At 43.1% G+C, this 13257-nt stretch overlaps 1 protein-coding gene across 1 annotated transcript in view; it reads left to right on the top strand.

Moving 5' to 3' along the window:
• Positions 1 to 7992, top strand: part of APLF (aprataxin and PNKP like factor) — a 39597-nt gene extending 31605 nt beyond the window's left edge. The window contains exon 11 of the mRNA XM_056856772.1: positions 7784 to 7992. Coding sequence (XP_056712750.1) covers positions 7784 to 7992 — 209 coding nt within the window. The remainder of the gene's footprint in view (positions 1 to 7783) is intronic.
• Positions 7993 to 13257: the final 5265 nt, after the last annotated feature.

The following is a 13257-nucleotide window of genomic DNA, read 5'->3' as shown; positions in this document are numbered from 1 at the left end:
AAGGATGTAGACAAGCTGGAACGTGTCCAGAGGAGGGCAACAAAGATGGTGAGGGGTCTGGAGACCAAGTCCTATGAGGAAAGGTTGAAGGAGCTGGGTATGTTTAGCCTGAAGAGGAGAAGACTGAGAGGGGATATGATAACCATCTTCAAGTACTTGAAGGGCTGTCACATAGAGGACGGTGCCAAGTTGTTTTCTGTTGCCCCAGAAGGTCTGACCAGAAACAACGGGTTGAAATTAAATCAAAAGAGTTTCCATCTAGACATTAGGACGACAACTAAATTCTAGCCCTGAGGAAATTCTAACCCTGCTTAGCTTCTGAGATCTGACTACCCAACCCAGGCCTGGGAGGGGCTGTGGCTGAGTGGAAGAGCATCAGGCTACTAAAAATTATATTTGCGGCGGTGAAGGACGGCCTTATCTATGAACTACAACAAGATCACTTCAGCACCTGTTGGATGCAAGAAATCGACAAAAAATTACAACTTTTTGGTCTGTCTAAGGATACCCTACTAAATATGGGGAAAAGGAAATCTATATTAACTATTAAGAGATGCATAAAAGAGTTACATTGCCATAGTTCCACAATGCGTGCCCGGAGATTATGTTCAACTCAATTCTTTGGCATTCCTCCCCCTTCGCTAATTCCACTATACTTTTACAACCTGAGAGCCCCTTCCTTCCCAAGAGCCTTTGTGCTCGCCCATTTAAATGCTGCACCCTCAGCAGTATTAAACGAAAGATATAGAAATCTACAATATTCTGACAGACTTTGCCCGTGCGATTCAAAGAAAATTGACACATTATCTCATAAGATGATGGAATGCCCCCTCTTTAAACACCACCGAGATAAATGGATCACCCCCCTATTGGCGAGAATTCCTGCCACCATAACAAGAGACAAAACAGTCCCCTTTTTGCTGATGGATACAGATCCAAATATAACACTGGCCGTGGCCAAATATCTCTCCATCATATTTTCCTCTAAGAAATAACTGCTCAGGACCTATGGGTCATGGGAGCAAAGGAGGAAAAGAAGATCAGGCTACCCAACCCAAGCCTGGGAGGGGCTGTGGCTGAGTGGAAGAGCACCTGCTTAGCATGCAGAAGGTCCCAGGTTCAATCCCCGGCCTCTCCAGTTAAAGGGACTAAGCAAGTAGGTGATGTGAAAGACCCCTGCCTGAGACCCTGGAGAGCTGCTGCTGGTCTGAGTAGACAAGACTATAATGGACCAAGGGTCTGATTCAGTATAAGGCAGCTTCATGTGTTCATTATTAGGGAGGGGCCGTGGCTCAGTGGTAGAGCATCTGCTTGGCATGCAGAAGGTCCCAGGTTCAATCCCCGGCATGTCCAGTTAAAGGGACTAGGCAAGTAGGTGATGTGAAAGACCTCCGTCTGAGACCCTGGAGAGCTGCCGCCGTTCTGAGCAAACAATACTGACTTCGATGGATCAAGGGTCTGATTCAGGATAAGGCAGCTTCATGTGCCTATCCAGGTCAAAGCACTAAGCACTAAGTAAATTCTTGTTCAGGAGCTTGACTTTCCTTGTAAAAGGACTTAGGGAGCCTTCTGCATGTAATTTGTCCTACAGAGTTAGCTTACTTTTAAAGATTTTACATAAGAAAATAAGGCCACAAACTGATCTCTCTAGGTTTTTTGGGGAGTTGTGTGCATGCGTGTTACATGTCATCAAGTCGCTTCCGACTTGTGACAACCCTCTGAATGAATGAACTCCGAAACATCCTATTATTAGCAGCCTTGCCCAGGTCTTGCAAAGAGAAAGTCATGGCTTCCTTGATTGAGTCAATCCATCTTGTATTGCGTCTTTTTTCCTGTACTGCATTTGACTTTTCTAAGCACTATTGTCTTTTCCAGGTAAGTCTTTAGGAAGAATCAGAGCTCTTTATCACACTACGTTGCTGTCGTTGGCTGAATATCTCTTGGAAACGAAGAACCATAAAGTGGTCTTTTATCATAACATTAAAAATTCAGTCTTGCGGTGCATTTACATTAGAACAAGCTAAGCTTTAAAAACATTTTTCTTACATATTTAAAACATTCACCATCTTTCCATACAGCTCAGGGTCCCCAAGATAGAGCATATTTAAAAATTTCAAGCATTAAAACAGCATTGGGAAAAAAACACACACATGTATGTCTGTATACAGTCCCTTTTTCAGATTTTTCAGCTCATCAGATCTCAGAACCTAAGCAAGGTCCGCCATAATTAGTACTTGGATGGGAGACCACCAAGGAAGTCCAGGGTTGCTACACAGAGGCAGGCAATAGCAAACCAGCCTTGAATGTCTCTTGTCCTGACCTGGATGGGCCAGGCTAGCCCAAACTCTTCAGATCTCCAAAGCTGAATAGGGTTGGCCCTGGTTAGTACTTGGATGGGAGACCACCAAGGAAGTCCAGGGTTGCTGCGCAGAGGCAGGCCATGGCAAACCACCTCTGTTCGTCTTATGCCTTGAAAACCCTATGCCCCCATATTGGAGACCCCTGATCTAACCAATACAATCCTCGCTGGGGAAGTAAAAATATTCAGCTTTCAGCAGTATGGTGTACACATATAAAAATAGGATTAAGGACTAAATCACATATGGCTTCCTATGCGTGAAGTGCTTTCCTCAGCTCTTACCACACCCTGGATTGCAGTCATATTTTAACTATATCTTAGGGGTACCACCTTCAAGGATGACAAAGATGTATAAAAGGCAAGAGTCCAGTAGCACCTTAAAGACTAACAAAAATATTTTCTGATAGGGTATGAGCTTTCGTGAGCCACAGCTCACTTCTTCAGATACAGCTAGAATGTGAATCCATCTGTCTTTAAGTAGAGGAGAGTGAATTCAGACAAGCATTAGTATGTAAATGTTAACAGTATGTAAATGTGAATAGCAGGCTTGATGGGATTAGGTGTGGTATGCAGAAGAGTCTGTGATGTCCAGGGGAGAGATGGGTGTGGAGAAATCAGCATTGGTAATGAGCCATGAATGCAAGGTCTTTATTCAGCCCAGGTAAATGCATTGACTTTAGTTTGAATATCAACTGTAATTCAGCAGTTTCTCTTTCCAATCTCCCTTTGAAATTCCTTTGTAACAGAACTGCTACTCTTAAATCTGCAACAGAATGTCCTGGAAGGTTGAAATGTTCTCCCACTGGTTTTTGAATATTGTGGTTTCTGATGTCAGACTTATGTCCATTTAATCTTTGTCTAAGAGACTGACCTGTTTGTCCAATGTAGATTGTGGAAGGGCATTGCTGGCATAAATCACATTAGAAGATGAGCAAGAGTATGAACCTGAGATAGTATGGCTGACATTGGTGGGTCCAGAGATGATGTTCCTAGAATCTATATGAGGGCAAAGTTGGCACCTTGGTTTGTTGCAGGCTTGGTTCCAGAGTCCATGTTCCTGTTAAGTAGTTTATCATCATGGGTGAGAAGTTGTTTTAGGTTAGCCGGCTGTCTGTAAGCAAGAAAGGGTCGCCCCCCCAGTGCTTCAGCGAGGGAAGTGTCACAATCCAGCATTGGTTGTAGGTCCTTAATAATACATTGGACTGGTTTTAGTTGGGAGCTATAAGTGACAACCAGAGGTGTTCTGTTGTCATTCTCTCTGGGCTTATCTCATACCCTATCAGAAAATATTTTTGTGAGTCTTTAAGGTGCTACTGTACTCTTGCCCTTTTCTACTACTACAGACAGACTAACACAGCTACCCACTGTGAAAGATGTATAAGACAGGTACCAGTAGATATTGGTTCTGTAATGAAGAAAATGCAGACTTTTTTTTGTATGTGGTGGGTATGCATAAGGGCATCCGTCTTTTGGAAACAGGTTGTAAAAATTATGTCAGTTGGGTTGAGGAAACAAATTCCATTTAAGCCGGAAACCTTATTGTTGAGCTATCTTCCTGAAATACCAAGAGACCAACGGATAGTTGCGTTACATTATGTTAACTGCAGCTAGAATGGTCTTTGCTAGGCACTGGGACCAGAAAACCTCCCCTAAGATACATGATTGGTTGTCAAAAATAAAAGAGGTGTATATTTTAGCGAGGCTAACCACTTACCAAAAAATAATGATATTAATAATGTAGACCTGTTATGGACAAGAACCATTCAAAGAATGGAAATATCCATTTTATAAGATACAGTTTCGATTAAGTGAGAAGGGGCTATGGATGCAGGCTTGTAAAGTATTTTATATGACTTTATGTGATTACGTGACTATTTTTTAGTTTATATGTTTACTGTTGACTGTCCATTAAAAAGAGAGGAAAAAACCCTATGTCTTAGGGGGCAGATATTTTTGAAAAGTGAGTGTTTGGGTTCCGGCCACTGCTGTGACATCTGGGATACAGAATTAAGAACATGGGTTCCCTTAAGAGGTGTCATATATAATTCCACTTTGTAGAAAGATCTGGGAAATTATAGACCTGTCAGCATGTTCCCAGATGAATTGGCAGCAAGCGAAGATTGTTACGCACCGAAAAGTGAACTTTGCCAAGGACAAATCTGCTTGACTTCTGGAAAGGGAAGTCGCCTTGCCAAACTTCTGGGGAGATTTTTTTTTTTTTGGCATGTTGACAAATAATGTAGGCAGCTGTGATTCGATAGTCATCACATACATGAGTCCCCTTAAGAGAAGAAGAGGAAGAGTTGGTTTTTACATGCTGACTTTCTCTACCACTTAAGGGAAACTCAAACTGGCTTACAATCACCTTCCCTTCCCCTCCCCACAACAGGCACCCTGTGAGGTAGGTGGGGCTCAGAGAGCTCTAAGAGAACTGTGACTAGCCCAAGGTCACCCAGCTAGCTTCGTGTGGAGGAGTGGAGAAACAAATCAGTTCCCCAGATTAGCCTCCGCCGCTCATGTGGAGGAGTGGGGAATCAAACCCGGTTTTCCAGATCAGACTCCACTGCTCCTAACCACTACACCACGCTGGCATCAGGTTGCCGATATAATTCCACTTCGTAGAAAGATCTGGGAAATTATAGACCTGTCAGCATGTCTCAGATAAATTGGCAGCAAGTGAAGATTGATACACACCGAAAAGTGAACTTTGCTGAGGACAAAACTGCATGACTTCTGCAAAGGGAAGTCGCCTTGCCAACCTTCTGGGGAGATTTTTTTGTGTGTGTGTTGTCGAATAATGCAGGCAGCTGTGATCCAATAGACATCACAAACTTCCAAAAAAAGGTTTTGACAGAGCATCTCACTGAAGACTCCTGGGTAAGGTTATCAGAATGAGAGGATAAGCTCTCTTACGGGATGTCCCTTTAGCCTCGTTTGTTTAGAAAGGATGCCTAAGCTTTATATGTGACTGCTATAGAAGAAGACCTGGTTTTTATATGCCAATTTTCTCTACCTTTTAAGGAGCATCAAACCAGCTTGCAATCTCCTTCCCTCCCTCTCCCCACAACAGACACCTTGTGAGGGTAGGTGGGCCTGAGATAGTTTAGAGAACCGTGATTAGCCCAAGGTCACCCAGCTGGCTTCATGTGGAGGAGTGGGGAATTGAACCCAATTCTCCAGGTTAGAGTCCGCCGCTCATGTGGAGGAGTGGGGAATCATTATTGTTTTAAGCAGATGTTTTATGTTTTAAATGTTCTTACCCACCCTGAGCCTGATAAGGCTGGGAATGAGGGTGGGCTATAAATTTAAATAAATAAATAGATCTATCTAGACCTTGCTGTCAGGGTGGTTAGACCAGAAGGTTGATTCGTAACCCACAAGGTGAATACATATGTCTTCCTCCACCCCAAATGTTCACATTTACACCTTCAAAACAAGTTGCAGAAGTGTGACTGGCCCCAGCTTCTTTCCACATCGTCCGGTTGAAACCTTTTTCAGAGTCTGACGGCGCTGTTGGAATTCTAACACAGCATGGTGGGGACAGCCACAAAATGGCTGCCGTAGGAGGCGGAGCCAGCCAGGAAATGGCTGCCTCAACTTACCTTTACTTGCACAGTGAAGAGCCTGGTGCTGTGGTGGCAGCTGCTGCCAAAGCAACGTTATTTTAAAAAATGTATGCAACCAATCAGAAGCCTTGCTGGGCAAAAGCCCCACCTGCTTTCTATAACACTTGGCAGGTAACATGGTTCCCATGTAGGGTTGGGGGGAAAAAAAGGAGGAATAAAACCCAACCTAAAAACAAAAGCTGCTTTACTAGGTTGGTACCTGCACACATAGTATTTGAGCGACTTATACTAACCAGTATTGCAACAAGAACCTATTATACCAGATGTTTGAGTAATTGAGAATAGAATTTACAACATATACACATGCCTGGTTGGGTTTGAACTGTTTGTATTTATTAATGTATTTCTGTAAATGTGTGCAGGTTTACAAAGGGTTTTAATTAACCACTGATGAAGGCCCCATAGGCCGAAACGCGTTTGGTATGTGGTTATAATTATCAACCTCAGGAAATGCCATTGTGCTATTTTAATGCTTTTAAATAATTTAAACTTTTATATAGCGCTTCTAATAAATTATACTTTCAGTATTTATACATAGACTTATATATATATATTCCCATGTAGGGTTGCCAGGTCACTCTTCGCTGGTGGGAGATTTTGGGGGGCGGAGCCTGAGGAGGGCGGGGTTTGGGGAGGGGCTTCAATGCCATAGAGTCCAACTGCCAGAGCGGCCATTTTCTCCAGGGGAACGGATCTCTATCGGCTGGAGATCCATTGTAATAGATCTCCAGCTAGTACCTGGAGGTTGGCAACCCTATGCTGCATTGGGTACCCTTGAGTTAAGGAATATGGTGCATTCCACACATCGTGTGGCAGAAATGGGCGCATCACCATGTGTTCGATGTCTTTGCGCATGCGAGCGTTAATACTTGCTGCATGGGTGTCTGCCGGTTCCTGCGGCTGCTCTCACTGGCCAAAGCTTGCTGAAGGTCATGGTCAGTGAGTTCCACTTCATATCAATCTGCTGATCTGCGTTCTTTATCTTGCAGGCAGATAAAGCTTCATTAACCTTTATGTGGCCAGCTCCTTGGCAGAGCCGCAGAGTGCAGGGAGACAGAGCTTGACGCCTCCTTATAAATCTAACTAAGCGTAACCAGTTAAGGCGAGAGAGAACAGCACTTGCTAGAAGACATTTGACTCATTCACCCATGAAGCCATTTGCTTCATGGCCAGAGAGATTGCCAGTTGCTTCTGTTACTTTCTCCGATGTCGAGAAAGGACCAAGAAGAAGAAGAGTTGGTTTTTATATACCAACTTTCTCTACCACTTGAGGGAGAATCAAACCGGCTTCCCTTCACTCTCCCCACAACAGACACCCTGTGAGGTAGGTGGGGCTGAGAGAGCTCTAACAGAGCTGTAACTTGCCCAAGGTCACACAGCTGGCTTCATGTGGAGGAGTGGGGAAACAAATCCAGTTCACCAGATTAGCCTCCGCCACTCATGTGGAGGAGTGGGGCATCAAACCTGGTTCTCCAGATCAGAGTCCACCGCTCTTAACCACTACGCCATGCTGGTAAAACTTGGTCTTCTTGGTTTGGTTCTTGTCCTCCGTGAGCTCTCAAAGGTCTCTATTCCAAAGGTGCTTGGAAAGCGAATCTCCACTTTCCCTCGTTTGTCCTGTCTCTTTTCTTGCCCGCTATAGCAAAGCTGGCTGAGGTAACTTGCGTTCAGAAGTTCCAAGTTTTTATGAAGGAAAAAATTAAGTGATGTGACTCAGCTAAGACAGTTATCGTGTATCTCTAATGTTTTACGTTGTTTAATGCAAGGATTTGACCTATCAGATAAAATCACTTTGCAGGAAGAAGCGTCTTGGAGGAGGACAGTGATCATGACGGCGAACCCAATGAGTACGATTTGGATGACAGCTTCATAGACGATAAAGAGGAAGAAGAGTGCGACCCTACGGATGAAGATTCTGACTGGGAGCCAGATTTTGAGGACAAAGATACCAAAGACGTGGACACCCTCCTGAAAGAAGCACAGAAGTTTGTTAAAACTAAGAAGTGATTGGGTCCCTACAATCTACGTGCTTTGAGCATAAGTGATGAAAGTTAAAAACATTTTAAATCTCACTAAAATACATGCAAGTTCCTGAAGTCAATCTGACTGAAATGTTCTACATTTTGTTAACTGTTTTGGGTTTGATTTGTGTACTTGCTTCCCACCAGATTTGTGTCCTGTTTGCCTAAGATGGGCTTAGAAGACACAATAAGACAAAATTATTTTTCTACTTTAGACCAAATGTAGGAATTCATGAATAAAAAAAAATACTGAACACAATGAGGTGGGAGTTCACCACTTGAGTCCCTCCTAATTCAGTGTAGAACAGTTCAGCAAATGCTTAATGCTTCCGTTGAACGGAGTGAGATTTAAAAATCCTTTATTCTGGCTCGATTTATCCATTGAAAGAGTAATCAACCACACCGTTTAATTTTGGTGTGGATGAGCCTGTCTCACATAAAAAATCAAGACTGAATTTGGACAAAGGCATGTGAAATTTTTTAAAGTCTGATTTCCGCAAAGGATAATGTAATTGAGAAGATCCTTAAACGTGTGGTAGCACCTTTATACCATTAACATCTTACGTTTTGTGCTTTGGGTCTTCAACTAAGACTTTGTGAGTGCGTTTGTAATATGCTTAATGTTAAGTGAAGAAATAAATTGCACTCCATATATGAGACGTTCAAAATAGCGATAGATCAGCCGCTAATGCAATTAGGATTTTGCTTCCTTTATTTATGCTGTCAGCTGGTAACCCAGCCATAAACAATTACTGTCTTTTATTGTAATATACTACTCAACACTGCAAATAGCACTGACTTAGCTTTTGGATTTGAGGAAAATGTTTATAAATTTATCCTGAAAGGCAATTATGTTCCAAATCTCTTTCCAGTACATCATTCTTCTGAATGTTGCTACAAGCTATGGGACTGTGTTTTGAAAGAGAAGTCATGAATGGTTGGCTTTTTTACACTGGAGTCTGCTAAGTATATCTTATATCTAACAGTCAAGTGTGGCCGAATCTGCAGATACTTAAATCCGCAGGCCAGGCCCACGCTCACTAAAAACGGATAGGTCAGCAAACTTGGGGGACTCTCCAGGTTTGCAGAAAAATCAGAGAAGGTTTAAAAAAATACATAGCAGGGTTTAAGACCCCCCCCCCAAATAGCAATGATGGAGGGATTAACGTTTAGAGGGGGAAGGGATTCCCCCAAGAGTATTTTGGGGCCCCCACTTGTGGAATGACTGAATTGCACTTGAATATACTCTGCTATACATTGAAAAATTATATATTCAGCTCCGGAAGGAAGAGAGTCAGCTGGTCAGTCACCTGAGGTGAGTAAGATCACAATGGGTAGCCGTGTTAGTCTGTCGGTAGCAGTAGAAAAGGGCAAAAGTCTGGTAGCACCTTATGTTCTTATGTTCACCTTAAAGACTAATAAAATTTCTGGCAGGGTATGAGCTTTCATGAGTCACAGCTTAAGGCAGTGCATTCTCCTGGATTGAATAGGGACCTGGGATTCCAGTCTCATTACCAGTGCTGATTTATCCATGTCTACCGTCCCTCTGCATATCACACCTGATCCAATAACGCCTCCTAATGTCATTTACCTGCTATTGCCATTGGGTGTCTGAATTTACTCTTCTCTACTTAAGGGTAGATGGAGTCACATTCTGGCTGTATCTGAAGAAGTGAGCTGTGATTCACGAAAGCTCATACCCTGCCAGAAATTTTTTTAGTCTTTAAGGTGCTACTGGACTCTTGCCCTTTTCTACTGAGGGGAGGGGAGGAGCTGCCATCACTTACTTTTCTAATCTCTTTAACTGGAGATGCCAGGGACTGAACCTGGGACCTTCTGCATGCCAAGCAGAGTCTCTACCACTGAACCATCAGGCATTTCCCTGGTTACAATTTCAAACAATTACAAATACAGCTATGATCACTGCTTTCCTTCTTCCCTCCTACTGGCTTTTCTATTTTCTTTAAACTGCCTGGAGTATATCCTACAAAACAAAACGCTCTGTTGTGCTATATATACCCTACTCACGAACAGCTGTTTTAAGTGTGTGCGCAGTGGCTGTCAATTCAGACAGATCAGTGAAAAATAAAAATACACATAAGAACATAAGAATGGCCCTGCAGGATCAGACCAAGATCCATCAAGTACAGCAGTCTGTTCACACAGTGGCCGACCAGGTGCCTCCAGGAAGCCCAAAAGCAAGACAACTGCAGCAGCATTATCCTGCCTGTGTTCCACAGCCCCTAAGATAATAGGCATGCTCCTCTGATCCTGGAGAGAGTAGCTATGCATCATGAATAGAATCCATTTTGACTAGTAGCCATGGATAGCTGCCTCCTCCTTGAACATTTCCCTCCCTTCTTAAAGTCTTCCATGTTGGCAGCTATCGCCACATCCTGGGGCAAGGAGTTCCACAATTCAACTCTCTGTTGTGTGAAGAAATACTTCCTTTTATCTGTTTTGAATCTCTCCCTCTCCAGCTTCAGCAGATGACCTCACGTTCGGGTATTACGAGAGAGGGAGAAAAGCTCTTAGGTTAGGAAGCTGAAGCATCTTGCAATTCAGAAAAACATTGTTCTCAGTCAGAAGCAACGTTTTGTATGTCCCACGACAGGATACAGGGAAAAGCAGAAGACTTGTTTTTGTTACTTAGCCCAAACTAGGATTTTTAGAAACTATTTCCAAAGTCTTTAAAGTGCTTTCTCAGCATTGGTTTTGAACCAGCGCTAGACAGACTGTGTGTGGTCAAGATTGGTACCAGGGAAGAAGAGTTGGTTTTTATATGCCGACTTTCTTTACCACTTAAGGCAGAATCAAACCGGCTTACAATCACCTTCCCTTCCCCTCCCCACAACAGACACCCTGTTAGCTAGGTGGGGCTGAGAGTGTGTGACTAGCCCAAGGTCACCCAGCTGGCTTCATGTGGAGGAGTGGGGAAACCAACCCGGTTCACCAAATTAGTCTCTGCCGCTCACGTGGAGGAGTGGGGAATCAAACCTGGTTCTCCACATTAGAGTCCACCGCTCTAAACCACCACTCTTAACCACTACACCACACTGGAGACAAGGGATTCTCCAACACTTCTTTTTTTAACATAATAGATCAAAACCTGTCAAGGTTGGGGAACAAGTATTTGTGTGTGTGTGTTAAGTGCCGTCAAGTCGCTTCTGACTCATGGCGACCCTATGAATGAAAGTTCTCCAAAATGTCCTATCTTTGACAGCAGATCTTGCAAATTGAAGGCTGTGGCTTCCTTTATTGAGTCAATCCATCTCTTGTTGGGTCTTCCTCTTTTCCTGCTGCCCTCAACTTTTCCTAGCATGACTGTCTTTTCCAGTGACTCTTGTTGTCTCATGACGTGACCAAAATACGATAGCCTCAGTTTAGTCATTTTAGCTTCTAGAGTCAGTTCAGGCTTGATTTGATCTATAACCCACTGATTTGTCTTTTTGGCAGTCCACGGTATCTGTAACACTCTCCTCCAACACCACATTTCAAAGGAATCTATTTTCTTCCTAACAGCTTTCTTCACTGTCCAGCTTTCACACCCATACATAGTAATAGGGAATACGATGGCATGAATTAATCTAGTCTTGGTGGCCAGTGACACATCCTTACACTTCAAAATCTTTCCTATCTCCTTCATGGCTGCCCTTCCCAGTCTCAATCTCCTTCTGATTTCTTGGCTGCAGTCTCCCTTTTGGTTGATGGTGGAGCCAAGGAATAGAAAGTCTTCAACAATTTCAATTTCCTCATTGTCAACCTTAAAGTTGTGTAATTCTCCTGTAGTCATTACTTTTGTTTTCTTGATGTTCAGCTGTAGTCCTGTTTTGGCACTTTCTCTTTTAACTTTCAAACAAGTACTTACCCACTTTTAAAAATCCAAATACAACAGTGGTGAGATGCCTTTTATTAAGACCAACCAAAATAACACATTGTACAGACTTTTTTGTTCTCCAGAGCTCTTTATCCTTTTTTTGGGGGGGGGGGATTAATATTGTATTAAAATAAAATATGAGGGTCTAGAATACAAATTACTAAATAAATCAACATCAAAATATACAAGCTCAAACTAACTGCATATTCTAGACAAAAAAACCCCTCATTTTTTCAAACGTTTTGGACTTTGGTTGTGTAAAAGACTGATTAGTTTACTCAGACGAATACACTGACAGCTTCTCCAGCCACTTCCTTCTTTGGGATTATATTTTTCTTCCACTTTTGGGCAAGTATTCACCTTGCCAACGTGTCCGCATTAAGCACAAATTCATGGATTTCTTTCGGTAGGAAACCCACGCAATTCGACAAGAAAATCTTAGGGGACAGCGGTAACTCTTTCTTGATACCTTGTGAGATCACCGTGGCAATCATATTCCAATATTCACCCACTCTACTGCATTCCCACCATAAATGTATACAATTTGCATTAGTTGCTCCACATATCCAACAATCCCCTTTAGCCCCTTGATAAATGTTGGCCAATTTAGAGGATAACAGATGCCACTGGGGAAGTATTTTTATTAAATTTTCTTTGGCAGAGATGTTTACATCTGCATTGATAAAGAGCTCTGGGTGTTTAAAGAGCTCTGGATCTCTGTAAACATCCACATCTCTTTATCGATGCAGATGTTTTAAAAAGAAACAAGGTGGTGGAGGAACTCTTTATCTGCCTCTTGTGTAGAAACAGAAGAGTTGGCTTTTATATGCCGACTTTCTCTACCATTTAAGGAAGAATCGAGCTGGCTTACAGTCACCTTCCCTTCCCCTCCCCACAACAGACACCCTGTGAGGTAGGTGGGGCAGAGAGAGCTCAAAGAGAGCTGTGACTAGCCCAAGGTCACCCAGCTGGCTTCATGTGGAGGAGTGGGGAATCAAACCCGGTTCTCCAGATTAGAGTCCACCGCCCCAAACCACCGCTCTTAATCACTACACCACACTGACTGTAGGACGTTTGGTTGACTTCAGTGGGCATAGAGTGGGGCAAACTGGTCTCAGATTGGGCCCACGATACGCTGGGGAAAAGAAACAAAATCGGAAGCCATCCCGTTGAAAATATAATCAAAATATATAATGCAAACCCTGAAGCCATCCAGTTGATTTTCTTAATAAATGGAATTATGTGGCTTTTGCTATGGAGCAACCTGGGGTGGAGGGCTGTCCTTCCCTGGAGGTTTTTAAGCGGAGGCTAGATGGCCATCTGTCAGCAATGCTGATTCTGTAATCGTAGGCTGATCATGAAAGGGAGGGCAGG

Source organism: Euleptes europaea, chromosome 10 (assembly GCF_029931775.1).
Source record: "Euleptes europaea isolate rEulEur1 chromosome 10, rEulEur1.hap1, whole genome shotgun sequence".
NCBI classification, from domain to species: Eukaryota; Metazoa; Chordata; class Lepidosauria; order Squamata; family Sphaerodactylidae; genus Euleptes; species Euleptes europaea.
This window is presented reverse-complemented; position numbering and strand designations above follow the sequence as displayed.